The sequence below is a fragment of the Leishmania braziliensis genome, chromosome 35 (assembly GCF_000002845.2).
Source record: "Leishmania braziliensis MHOM/BR/75/M2904 complete genome, chromosome 35".
In the NCBI taxonomy this organism is placed as follows: domain Eukaryota; phylum Euglenozoa; class Kinetoplastea; order Trypanosomatida; family Trypanosomatidae; genus Leishmania; species Leishmania braziliensis.
In genome coordinates, this window is record NC_009326.2 from 3446 (window position 1) to 16839 (window position 13394).

A 13394-nucleotide genomic window follows, 5' to 3' on the forward strand; every position below is an offset into this window, starting at 1 on the left:
CTCATGCGCTTTCCGGCGGCATGCATCGACTTGATTCTGTCGACCGCACGGGCCCGCAAATGGAAGTGGGCAACCACCGCGAAGGCCTTTGCCGCGGTGGCGGGTGCGCTGCGAGACCTGCCGCTCTACTCGACGCAGGCGCGGGGTATTCGCCTTCAGGACGATCCCGAGTGGCGAAGCGCTTTTGGCACGGTGCAGCGCTACATGAAGGAGTTGGTGCCGGATGCGCCTCCCTTCGTTTCGCGTCCACAGGTCGAGAGGATCTCCAAACGGCTCCGGTTAGGCCATCCACGCGCCGCGCTGTTCCTCGCCATGATGTGGGGATTCGCAGCACGAGCGTGCGACATTTCCACGCTGCGAGCGAAGGACGTGACGCTGTTCCCAGGAACATCGACGGATACATACGTGAAGGTCACGCTGACGATCCGCAAGGGAAAGGGTGCCAAAACACGTGGCCCATACCCGATCCCATCGATGCTAACGAGGGACCTCGCAGCGACGCTGCAGGAGATGCTGGTCGAGAAAAGACCATCCGAGGAGCTTTTCTCACCACACGTGGAGGAGCTGCGGGCGCTGATCGCCCAGGAGGTGCGAACAGAGATGCGAGGTGCACAGCTGCCCTCGATCCGAAAAGGCGCGCTCCGTTGTATGGCGGAAGCGGGTGTCCCGCTGAAGGACCTGATGATGATTTCCGGGCACGCGAAGCAGGCCACGCTGCTGCGCTATCTTGGGTATGGCCAGCAGCCTACGGTGGAGGCCGAGACCGCAAGGGACAACGCCGGAAGAGCGCTATTCCAGACCCTCTAGAGGCGGCGGCTTCCGTGTTCCGTTTCCGATCGCAAGAGTCATCGTGCGCGAATCTCGGAATCGCACCACAGGAGGTGGCGGCCATGGTGGACCAGATGTCCGGTTTCATCCAAGTGCTGACGGAGCGACCGGCACTCGTGAAGCAGTGGCCGCTGCACCTGAAACGGAACACACCACTGGACATGGATACCGTGCTCGCGATGCCGACAAAACGCGCCTCAACGAAGCGGTTTCTCCAGCGAATCCAGTGCTTTCTGGATCCCTCCTTCTACGATGGGTTGAGGACCTCACGGACCATCAAAAAGTGCGTGCTCACAGCGGCGGAAATCCAACAGGCGGTCGAGATGGGCAAGTTTGAACCGTGCCCGATCAGCGACATCGGCTCCCAGGTGCAATTGCCAGAGGGCATGCACGGCGTGAACGTCTTCACGGTGCCGGAGCTGAAAGGACGACGACGCCTCATCACGGAGCCCCTGCTGAACCGCGTGATCCCCAAACATCACGTCCCGCGCGTCCACTACGACACGCGCCTCGGAAGACGACAGCGGCTGCGATACGCCCGGTACATGCTACAGATCGACTTCGAAGCTTATTACGACGCTATCCCGATCGCGGCGACACTCCGTAACAAGTTCGTTTTTCGAGCCAGGCATGACGGGCGATACTACCGTCTTCGTACTCTCCCGACCGGTGCGCGGTGGAGCGTTGCCGTCGGCCAGGCGGTGACGTGGACGATTGTGGACATCGACACGCCCGTCACCATCACCACGCTCATCGACAACATTCTCGTGGCCGCACGCGAAGGTCAGGAGCGTGAGTTTGTGCTCGCGGTGCGCACGATCGTCGCACGCATCAAGGCGGCGAACCTGATGACGTCACCCAACCGGGACGAGCTGGAGGCGATGTCGGACGAGGAAATCCTGCAGCTGGCGAGTGCCAACACCGTTTTCCTCGGCGAGGAATACACATGGAATGGCCGTGAGCGTCTGATCCGCAACTCGGTGAAGACGGTGGCGAAGCTGAAGCTTGCGCTCCAAAAGACCAGCCACACCATACGCAGCCTGGCCTCGCTGATCTCGCTGATCTTCTTCGCGCTCCATACCACGCAAATGAACCCCGCACGGGCATTCAAGCTGCTGAGAGCCTACCGAGGCCTATACCGGCTGACGTTCCGCGGGTACGACTGGGACGACGCGGTTCCTTACATCGACTCCTCCGTGGCGCGGTCGCTGCAGGAGATCGGCGGCGCACTGGTGCAGAATCCGTGGTGGAAAATCTCGGACGAGAGACACCCAACGACGGACGAGGCGACCTATGACGCGGTGGCCTTCACCGACGCGTCGCTGGAGGGCTGGGGTGCTGTACTTCACCTCCGCGACGCGGGCGCCACAGAAATGTGGACCTATCGGCAGCGCTGGACCGAGGACCTGGAACGGCAACTCGGCGGCGACGACGGCGAGGCGGAACGCGTCCTCGAAAAACTGCGCCAGTACCAGCTGCGTCGCCGCGTCCGGTCGGGAGGCCGGTTCGAGGACCCAGACCTGCAGGCGGACCGCTTCCAGGCGCGGTACTCGGCACACGCGGAACCACGCGCGGCACAACTAATGCTGCGACACCTGGTGGAGCACCACAGGGTGCCCAACGGAGCGCGAATCGCGCTTGCCACGGACCACCGTGCGATTGTCATTGCGCAGAAACACCTGAACGGTTTCGGCGGCATTGGCAGAGGCTACGCCTTGAACAAACTTTTCGAGTACACCTACGACCTCTGGTACAACAGAGGGATCGACGTAGTCTTTTTCTACGTAGAGGGTGCGCGGAATCCGGCGGACGCCTACTCGCGACACTTCGGGGTGGACGCGACAGGGTCGCTGGAGGTTCACCGGGTTGAACCGTTTGGCGTGCCGTTCCTCCGGCACATGTGGTGTCCGCTATGTTAAGAGCGGCGCCGCGAGGAGGGCGGCGAGATATGATCGTCACCAGAAACATCCGAGGGGAGCCGGAACCTGACGGCCGACTCTCCAGAGGACGGTGCGACGACATCGCCCACAAGTTATGGATGGCTAACCGCGTTCTATGGGGGGGAGGCTTCCCCGGTACCGGTGCCAAGCCATAAGAAAAAGCACACGAAAGAAGTCCAAGACGACTTGATGTGCTCCTCACGCGACTGAACGCGGTAGAGGAGGCCGGCGGCATAATCATGACGCGGCGCCGCGGCCGTGGTTGCGTGCCTGCCTTGCCGCTTCCCAATGGGGTCGCGAAGACTCTCTCCATACCCATCTGCCTTCCACAAATCTTTCTCCCTTCTCGCCCTCTGTTGTCTTCAAGAAATCAATATCTTCGCGAGCACCCTATCACACAGGACGGTGGCATTCCATTGGCGGCGTGTAAAACCACAAAGGCAATCGAATGGCACTTGACCTTATAGGGGGGGGGTGGTGGTTGGTGGGATGTGGTGTTGGATTTGCGAAAATATACAGGCTGGGTGCCATAAATTTCCCGACGTGGAAATTACGGTCCCAGGTCGGAAATGTGTGTTTCTGATGAATGACTACTTTCTATTGTCCCTTTATTTCTTCTCCAATGTGTTATTCTTAAAATGAAGTAATCCACACTAAGTGTTGATGCGGCCCGCGACGAAAAAACGCCCACCCACCCAACCCTAGACACGAATCTCTCGGATATCCGGGAAGGACCGGAAGGCCACAGAACGGCAAACCGGTTTCCCTCCGCGGATGCGGGGTGTGTACTCCGGGAACCGAGGGGGGGTGCGGGTGCCGACCACGGCGTGGACGAACCGCATGTCGAGCCTACCATCGCAGGAGGCGAGTTGTATTTTTTGCGAGTTGTATTTTTTCGTAAAATGGCTTTCGTTTCAGATAAATTTTCAAGTGATTTCTCATTTTAAATTTCTCATTTTTAATCATTGTTCATTGTCTCTTGTTTTTCCTTCCTGATGGCAGGCGCCTGGCGCTAAGCTGTTTTCTCCCTTCCCTGAGAATGGACCCTAACGGTCTTCACCTGGGGACTCGTCCCCGAAGGCGCACGAGATGCACCGTTTTCAAATAGGGTCTCGGCCCTGGTTTCCGCGGGTTTCGGACCCAGCATCGCCCCGAGACTCGGTGTTGGTGAGGTGAAAATTGGAACCGCGACGAGTCCGGTGCGGGAACGGGTTGGGACAGCACAGACCCTCGCGGACGACACGATTGGAAGCGAGTGGGCGCGCCCATCATCCACCCAGTTCCCCTTTCTTTTCAGCCACCCTGTTTTTCTACTTTTGTGCGTTGGTAGTTTTGACTTTGTAGTTTCCTCTGCGGCATGGGTTCCCGATTGCTCCCAGCGATCCCTTCGGGTTCTGTAGCTTCCGTTTTTGTAGATTTGGCGACCGCAGCGCCGCCTGGATTCGTGTACGTGCGTCCCTGCGTGCCCCGCTGGTGCTGGCGCTTGTAGTTTGATTGTTTTTTCGGCGGCTGACCGACTCGTTTCCTTTCTTCTGGCGACTCCCCGCATGTCCGTTTGGCATGCCGCCCTCTGACCGTAATGAATGGGCACCCGGTGGGGGAGGCTTCCCCGGTACCGGTACCAAGCCATAAGAAAAAGCACACAAAAGAAGTCCAAGACGACTTGATGTGCTCCTCACGCGACCGAGCGCGGTAGAGGGGACCGGCGGCATAATCATGACGCGGCGCCGCGGTCGTGGTTGCGTGCCTGCCTTGCCGCTTCCCAATGGGGTCGCGAAGACTCTCTCCATACCCATCTGCCTTCCACAAATCTTTCTCCCTTCTCGCCCTCTGTTGTCTTCAAGAAATCAATATCTTCGCGAGCACCCTATCACACAGGACGGTGGCATAGGAAGGCGTGGTAGAAAATGCCCGCACCCTAACCCGTGTACCCTAACCCGTGCACCCTACGCCAGTGTTACTGCATCGCAGCGTCGATGACACGAGGACTCTGGCAGGCAGGCGGTGGTGAGAGGCACTGCAGGCACAAGGAAATAGGGTACAGAGGTAAACTGAAGATGACCTGTACAGCCTCGGTATTGACCATCAGCTGCCGGCAAGTTCCTGCGCAGCGGAACAGGGCAGGTGGTTAGCGTGTCATGCGATTCGCACGCAGCTCTGATAGGCGGCACTATTTTTGCCACAAACCGGCGTGTGTGAACAGGTGTCGATGGGTGCTGTACGCACGGTTTCTCCTTCGCGACTTGCAAAACAGTCATCGGGCTCAGCAGCACCGTGGAACGGTGCAAATAAGCTAAGCGCAGGCCTGTGTCCAAGGACCAGCTGGCGAGGCGAGAATGACCGACTTCCCGTGAGCGCAAAGCCTGAGGCGCACGGTGCACACTTGTTCACCAACAGAAGCTGTGCTGCCGGTATCCAAGGAGTCGAGGGGACGAAGAAGGCGGTTCCACGACAACGATTGCGGCAGATTCGCGTCTTACAGACGTTGCTGCCAAGTTCGTGCAGGTGGTGAACATGAAGATTCAGAGCTACCCCCGCGCACACTCGCGTCTTTCGGAACAGGAAAGGCAAAGTGTGATACACCTGGGCTTTGGCAAGCCTCTGCATCCCCGCCACAGCATCGTGCTTTTCCCTGGCGAGGAGGAGGTGCGGGTGTTTCGACCGCCTTTGAGCGCCGATCAGTGCACTAGAGTCCGTCGCTAGTGACTTTCTCGAAGTCTTCGCGCTACAGCATACATCTTCGCGGCGATCGTCACATTGATGAAGGTGTGGCGTGTGGCAAGGAGCTCGAAAAGGGCAAGACGGCTATCACCCATGTTCACGTAAGCGCTCACGGAAAGAGTAGCATTTTTTATGGAACGTGTCACACGAAGAGTTTGGGTGTGCGCAGAGAGTGGCAGACCATGGGTGGAGAGAAAACGAAGCACGCACAAAGGTAGAGAGTGGTTTGCACAGGGTGGTACACGCTCCAATACGCTACCGACGATCTCGCACAACCATGCGGGCAACGCACAAGGTCCTCGTGGGGCGGTTTGTCTCACTCCTAGCAGAGACGCCATCAAAGACGCTCAACTCATATGCTCGAGGGGTTTCTCGACTAGAGTAACCCTCACGGTTACTCAGAATAGGTGCAGAACTTCACCACCATTTAGGAAAGCTCGTCGAAGGCCCAACGCGACACACAATCACGCACAAGCCTAGTCAAGTAGGTGTGAGGAGAATGCAAAGAAAAAAAAACGATACTCGTTTCACGGGGAACAGCAAAGGGGGTGAAGGCGTTTGCAGAGCCGTACCCGCCATGCGTCAAGCGAAAACAGCCTCCACCTCGTGTCACGCTGGTGTGCACGCCTCTTTCTTGTGGAGAAAGAGAGCAACAAGCACCGTTTAGAAATGGTTAAGTAGGTGCGCAGAGACCCAAAAGAGGTATGTCGACTGGGAGAATCACACACTTGTCGACGGCATAACGAAAGAAAACAAAAAATCAGCAGCTCCGAAAATAAGTAAATCCACCACTCAAAACGCTGGTATGCGTTTAAAAACATGAAAATGCTTTTCTTTTTTTTTTGGCGCACCACCGCGAATGAGAAATGCCTGTCGTTCCGACGGAGAATAAATGGCGAACTATCGCGACCCTGCGGGAAACACAACGGCTGGGTGCGGCAAGGGCACCCTTGTTACACAGCCATCGTTGCTGACAGGAGCACATCCGCGGCCCACCATCCGCTCAGAGGTAGAAAAACCGTGCGGAGAGTGATTCGGCCACGCTGACGAGACTCTCCTTGGTCAGAACACTACAGGGCATGTTCTGGGCCAATTCAACACAGGCCGTCCTTTCCCATGCAGGTGGATGGATGCGCACCTTGGCTGTCTGACTCCTGAAGAAGCGGGAAAGCCGCAGAGCTGCACAGGCGAGCTGGCGATAAAGACCACTCTTGGAAACAACGAGACATGATACAGAATCGGGTGGAAAGCAGAGAACAACGGGGTAAAAGACAGTGCAGTAGTTCGCACCAGGTTAAGGACTGAAAACAACCGTAGAGCCACAGGCACAGGGTAGCGTAAAAGAGTAACAGAACACAAAATCGGGTGGAAGAAAACGAATAAGCCAAATTGTGGACCTGGGCGCCTTCACCCTTGCAGTACACAGCAGGGATATCCACCCGTTGAAAAGACAACGGTGCCCTGTCTGTAGAGCCCCATACACAACACGAGGGTCTTTGGACGTCCCAAGGCATCACAAATGCGGGGGAAGGGAAAGCGTGGCGCACAAGCGATTGGCCTTCTGTGAGTCAACAGCTCTCCGTTCAGAGTCACAGCCCACACCGCAGCACACGTCAACGTGTCGCGAAACAGTAGCCACACCTTACACAAGGCAGCACAGGAAAACGGACAGTGGGCTTTCGCAGGAGCGTCATGGACTCATCGGCAACGAGAAGGCAGAGGTAGGTCACGAGAAGGTCGCGCGTGCGTCCACAGTGGGATAAGTTAACGAGCGCCGCGAGACAACGGCAAAACAGATACACAAAAAGACGAACTCAGAGTGAGCGGGCGTTAGGCACGCAAGGGAGAGACAAGACATATTACTCTCCTAGCTGCCAGAAAGAGTGGGCAAGGCAAAGAGAAACGATAATTTAGCATTAGGAACGGAGTGAGATGCGTCTCACAAGACGCACCTCATTAGACAAAGGGCGCTTCTCACTTCATAGACTGAAAATGTCGCCCCCCCCCCTCCTCCTCCACAGGGCTCCATCAAAATCCACTGGCATTCACGCGTCTCTGGAGACACCTCCTTTGGCGCCATCTTCTAGGGGTTGCTCCCACCACCCGTCATCTCTCCATCGCCGTGAGCCCGCATTGCCGACTTTTTGCGATGACGCGACAGCTTAACCCACACGTAGTTAAGATGGACTTGGGCCGATATATGGACGTCATCCAAGTGCCGTACCGCGCTGCGATTTGCTTCAATCTTTCGTAACTGCGGTGCACCAGAGAGCGGCGCCAGACTCGCCAGCTCATGACAGCCGGTGAAGTCAACACACTCTAGCTGCGGACACCGTTCGAGTCCGTCGACACTCCGCACGCCTGTCCAGGAAGCATCGAGGACCCTCAGCTGTGGCGCGCCAGCCAGCGGCACGAGGCTCATCAGCTCCTTTGCGCATCGGAAGCTCACATTTTTGAGCTCAGGACAAGTGCCAAGCCCATCGATGCAGTTCAGAGGGCACCCGCGAACGTTGAGAGTCCGCAATCGTGGAGCACCAGCTAGCGGTGCGAGACTCGTCAGTCTGCACGAATCGGTCAAGTTGACGCTCTCGAGGTGCAGGCATCTCTTGAGGCCGTCGAGGGTTTCCGTGCCGGTCAGCATAGCACTGATCACTCTCAACTGTAGAGCTCCGGCCAATGGCGCGAGGCTCCGTAGTTGCTTCAGCTCCGTGAAGTTGACCTTCTCGAGGCACGCGCATAAGTTCAGTCCCTGAATCAACTGAACGCCGCTCCACGCTGCGTTGATGCTCCGCAGGCATGGTGACCCTGACAGCGATGCAAGGGCTCAGGAGCTGAACGCACCAGCTGAAATCCACACTTTCCCAGTGTGGATACGTGCACAGCCCATCAATGTTGCGCACCGCGCACTGTGTGGCGGCGAGTGTCTGCAGCCGCGGTGCTCCTGCACGTGGTGCCAAGCTGGTCAGCCTTTCGCACTCCGTGAATCGCACCTCTTCCAGGTTCGGACAGTCGGCAAGCCCGTCAAGACTCTCCACACCACTGCTTACAACAGAAATGAATCTCAATTGTGCAGCTCCCGCCAGTGGAGCGAGACTGCGTAAATCGCGACAGTGCACAAAGCTCACGTCGACGAGGGCTCGGCAGAGCCCGAAGCACGTAAGCTGCTCTACCTGTGCGCTGACAAACGAGAGGCTTTCCAAATGACGAGCACAGGCCAGTGTGTGCAGGGAAAGCTCACACTGTTGCATCCCGTCAATGGAAAGCCTTGTCAACGCTGGAAGCTCCCCAGTCATCTGCAGCCGCCAACGTGTAGGAAGTGTAAATTAAGCGTGGGTGACGCAAGCACAGCGCGGACGAGCCAACGGCGAGCTGCCATGCGGCGCGCATACGACAGACGTGCTTCGGGAAGCAGTAGCCGAGGCGCACCACACAGGGGTTGCTATAGCTGTGAGGTAGGAAGCAAGCATATCTTGCTGTCTGGATTCGTGCGTGCGGGAGGGTTAAAGCCTGTTGTGCGGCGGAGCCGTCATGCATACATGGCCCTCTTCGGGGAAGGGAGAGGAGGTGAGACGAAGGAGAATGTGGGAGAGAAACAGGCTCTGTATTTCTAAAAGATGCAGGCAGCATCTGAGCGTACGCAACTCCGCCTTTATTCATTTGCATGAAAGATGAGGGTGTACACACAGGCAAAGGCTAAGAAAGGGTTTGTGGGTGGGTCCAAGTGCCCATAATCATCAGTTGCCACTGTCGAGGTGAGCACATTCTTTTAGGTCTGTCTGCAGTCCTTTTTCCTGTGGCTCTCCATCCGTATCGTTGCTCGTGGAACTTTTCATCTCTCTTTCGTGCATTTGACTTTACTTTCTGTCTCGGACAGCTTCATACCAATACGCTCACAGAGGAACGCATATTTAGCTAGGACGCCTGTTGTGGGGTGAGATGAGGTGCTGAAGCGGGGGAGTGGGAGAAAGAAGAGGCACGGCAGGGTAGGCCGGAGAGGAAGGGAAGTAGGGAAGGAGGATGCGGAAAAAGAAACAAGAAGTCTATAATTGGGTGTGTTGCAGACGCGCTCAGCAAAAGCTACGGTGTGACGATTGACTTACGCGTAACCGTACAGGATGTGGCCGCGCTTGCGCAGCGCGTTTACGACATCGGCCGCCGTCACTGTCTTCTTGCGCGCGTACTCGGTGTAGGCCGTGCTGCAGCGCACAATGTCCTCCACGTAGGCCTTCAGCACGCGGCGCACCTCCTCGTAGAGGTCGCCCGAGATGCGCTTTACACCACCGCGGCGCGCCATACGGCGGACGCAGCCGCGCGTGATGCCGCGGATGTTGTCGCGCAGGACCTTCTTCTGGCGCTTCTGGCTGCCCTTGGCGTCAGCGGAGCGCTTGCCCTTGGCCATGTTGGATGTGTTGGCGGAGAGATGAAAGCGGTGTAAGCTGTGAAGCGTGACGAATCTCAATTGGGACGGAGAGGAGGAGAGACGAAGAGGGAAATTGAGGCTCGATGCCGGGCGGTGGGCAACATGCTGCATGAAGGATCAGGAAAGCGTTCAACATGAAAAACTACAAAGCTGCTGTCACCGCCGCCAGCACGTTTGGATGGCAGCCGCGGATAATGTCACGCTGCTCCAACACCAGACGCAGCGATGGCACCCTCTTTCACTCTGTAGATCATTGTGTGAATGGAGACCTCAGTGGTGTGTCTAACGACTTTTGATGCCACGCGCCGGACTGTGCGTCTCACAATTGTCCTCGCGATAAGCGAGAAGAAAGAAAAGAGCATCGGCGCGTCACCTCATCGGCGAAAGGATCCAGAGAAGGGGTAAAAAGGCACACAACAAAGCGCCCAGGGGCCTTGAGAATCGTGTACAGACCAGCGTTGCCGTCATTCTTCCCCGGTACGCCAAAAACGGCCACCAGCCTTCCAGACCCCTTTTAGCCCCTCGACTTGGCAAATTCAACACCTGTGGCCACGCGATCCTCCTTGCCCTCATCGTGTCCGAGCCTATCTGCGTCAAAGAAGACACTCTCCACGCCTTGCGTGATGTTCAACTGGCGGCACGTCTGCAGACGCGTCGTCACACACACAATCGGGCAGTTCGGACGGTACTTTGCCACCAGTCGAGCGCTGCGGCCCGTGTTGCTCAGCACCACCAATGCCTTCGCCTTGGTCTCATACACGGAGTTCACGGCACTGCTGCAAACAGCCTCCTCCACACTCATCGGGATGGGCTGCAGCTTCTTGATGCTGTTGAAGAAGACGTATTCGTTAATGGCGCTCTGCGCCTCTAGACAGATGCGCGCCATGTACTGGACCACACCATTCGGATACTTGCCCTTCGCCGTCTCGCCAGACAGCATCACGCAATCCGCGCCGTTGAAGACGGCGTTAGCAACATCCGACACCTCCGCGCGCGTCGGGCGGGGGTTGTACGTCATGCTCTCCAGCATCTGCGTCGCACAGATCACCGGCTTGCCGGCAACGTTGCACTTGCTGATCAAGATCTTCTGCGCGACCACCACCTTCTCCGCTGGGATCTCAACACCGAGGTCGCCGCGCGCAACCATGATGCCGTCGCTCTCCTCGATGATTGAGTCGATGTTCTGCACGCCCTGGTGGTTCTCGATCTTGCAGATGACCATGATGTCGCCCCCCTTCGCTCCAAGCGCCTTCCGCACCTCGACCACCTGTTCCGCACTCCGGATAAACGACGCGAAAATGATGTCCACGCCCTGCTCCACGCCGAACTGCAGGTCCGCGCAGTCCTTCGGCGACACAGCCGGCAGGTCCACGTCACACCCCGGCAGGTTCACGCCGCGCCGGTCAGAGATCGTGTGCGCGTTCGTCACCGTGCACTTCAGTGTCTGCTCGTCCTCGTGGCTCTGCACTTGCAAGATAAGGATGCCGTCGTCGATATAGATATAGCCGCCAGGGCTCACCACCTTCGGCAGGTTCGCGTAGTCAATGTAAAACTTGTCCTTGGTGCCCTTGTCCGAAAACGCAGGGTCCGTCGTCACGTAGCACGTCGCGTCTTTCTCCATCACAGCCACACCGCCAACAAACAGGCCCGTCCGAATCTCTGGCCCCTTTGTGTCCAGCGCAATCGCGATATTCACGCCGAGCTCCGCAGCGGCCTGGCGCACGTTGTTGATCGTCGTCTGGTGGTACTCGTGTGACCCGTGCGAGAAGTCCATGCGCACAACAGACATGCCGCTCTGAATCAGCCCCTTCAGCGCCTCCACGCTCTGCGTGCTGGGACCGATGGTGCACACGATCCGGGTCGCCCGGTAGCTCACACGAGACCCAAAGATCGAGAGCGCCAGGTTATGGGCTAGCTGTGGTAGGTAAGGCTCCGCGGACGATACATGGCCCTTAAGAGCCGTTTCTTGTGTTCGCCAATTTGGGGGGCCACGCCCACCCCGCAGCACAACAGTAGCCAAAACCAACAGCCAACCAGCCACAGGCCTATCGCCTTGCGCGAAGCAGCCGCGCCGACCCACCCCCCACAATGCGCCGAATCAGTCATTTGCGTGTGGTCTGCGCATCAAGCCCTACCCAAGCCCGTGCCACAGGTCGCCCCACAGGCACTCCAATCATGCCGGTCGCAAAAACCCGCAGCCCGCAAGGTCCAGGTGGGACACACCCCAGCCTCTCCAACGACCCCCCCCCCCACACACGGGCGGCAAAGACGCGCACAATGCCGCACCACATTCCGACGCAGCGCCAACCACCACCTGGCTGACGACCCCGCGAATGCGAGCCGCCCCCTGGCGGCGTTGAGGGCCAGCACCCCTTCACGGAGAAGGGTGGGCATCGACGCTCGCACAAAGGGATCTACTGGATTGAGCGCCCCCCCCCCGAGCGCGGAGTTTCGCAGCTGGCTGCGGCCCTCTGTTTTGTAATGTTGTTACTTCGATATGGGGGTGTGGAACCTAACCCTGGACCCCTCACGATCGCACAGGCGAACGCGAACGACCTGAGCAAAGCTAAACAACCCGCGCCACCTGCAGCTGAAGCGCATCGTTGCCCCCTTCAGGTGGCGAAGCTCTCGCCAAGTCCCGCCAACACCTGGAGGGCGCCCGGGCACACAACCTTTTTTAGCGCCTTCACAAACCGGGGCGGCGGCACGGCAATATTTGCACACCAAAAAGAAGACGCGCAACCCCGAAGGGTTCCATGGAAGCCGCGGGGTGGAGACCCGCCAGTCAAAGGGACCATCGCCGAGATGATCTACCGCGACCCCGCGCTAGGTACCGAATGCATTTTGCATGCCTCAAAAAGCCCCGGCCACAGCGGGCCGGATGCGGCTGCGGCTGCTGCTGTCGCACTGGCTGCATCACGCGATGCGCTCCACCGGTGACGCTGTGTTCCTCCAGAAGGGACCGCCGTACGCGGTGGCGGACAAGAGGACAGGACAGGTAGTCATGCTCTGGTTTTATAGAGCCGGCACGACCGTCGACTGGGGTGCCGCGGGCGGCGGTGGCGGTCATGGAAGCGCTGGCAAGCTGCTTGTGGGTGCGATCAACCTCCCCTGTTACCTTTATGATCAAGTGTGGTACCTCAAGTTGCTCGCCGAAAGGTATCGAGGTCTTCTACATCTTTTTCCTGTCGCTGTGCCTCGTAAAGGATGTTCACCGAGTTCTGGATGTTGTCATTGGCGTGCGCGAGCTTATGGAGCCAGAGGTGTGTGTGCGGCCCTCCTTGTGGCGCACTAATGGAGATGTGCGAGCAGCGCAGCCCCCTCACGGGTCAGCTCCAACTGCGAATTTGTCCGCAGCCGCCTATTGTGGTTGGTGCGGCGGACAAGATGGTGGCGGTGTTATCTGCGAAGCAACAAAACTGGTTATCGCGCACCTACGCCCCGTCTGCCGAGCCCCGTCTGGCGTTGGCTCTTGCCGACGCGCC

General features: G+C 58.1%; 3 protein-coding genes across 3 annotated transcripts; 1 reads left to right on the plus strand and 2 right to left on the minus strand.

Moving 5' to 3' along the window:
• Positions 1–20: 20 nt before the first annotated feature.
• Positions 21–2747, plus strand: LBRM_34_0020 (TATE DNA Transposon; the record flags this gene model as incomplete). The annotated part of the gene is made up of 1 exon (XM_001562155.2): positions 21–2747. One exon carries the CDS (start codon positions 21–23, stop codon positions 2745–2747), a length of 2727 nt encoding a protein of 908 aa, XP_001562205.2.
• A 6838-nt stretch (positions 2748–9585) lies between these two features.
• LBRM_34_0030 (putative histone H4) lies at positions 9586–9888 on the minus strand (the record flags this gene model as incomplete). The annotated part of the gene is made up of 1 exon (XM_003723175.1): positions 9586–9888. The coding sequence occupies one exon, from the start codon at positions 9886–9888 to the stop codon at positions 9586–9588; it is 303 nt and encodes a 100-aa protein (XP_003723223.1).
• Positions 9889–10423: 535 nt separating this feature from the next.
• On the minus strand, positions 10424–11698 carry LBRM_34_0040 (pyruvate kinase; the record flags this gene model as incomplete). Its single annotated transcript, XM_001568070.1, has 1 exon — positions 10424–11698. The coding sequence occupies one exon, from the start codon at positions 11696–11698 to the stop codon at positions 10424–10426; it is 1275 nt and encodes a 424-aa protein (XP_001568120.1).
• Between the last annotated feature and the right edge of the window lie 1696 nt (positions 11699–13394).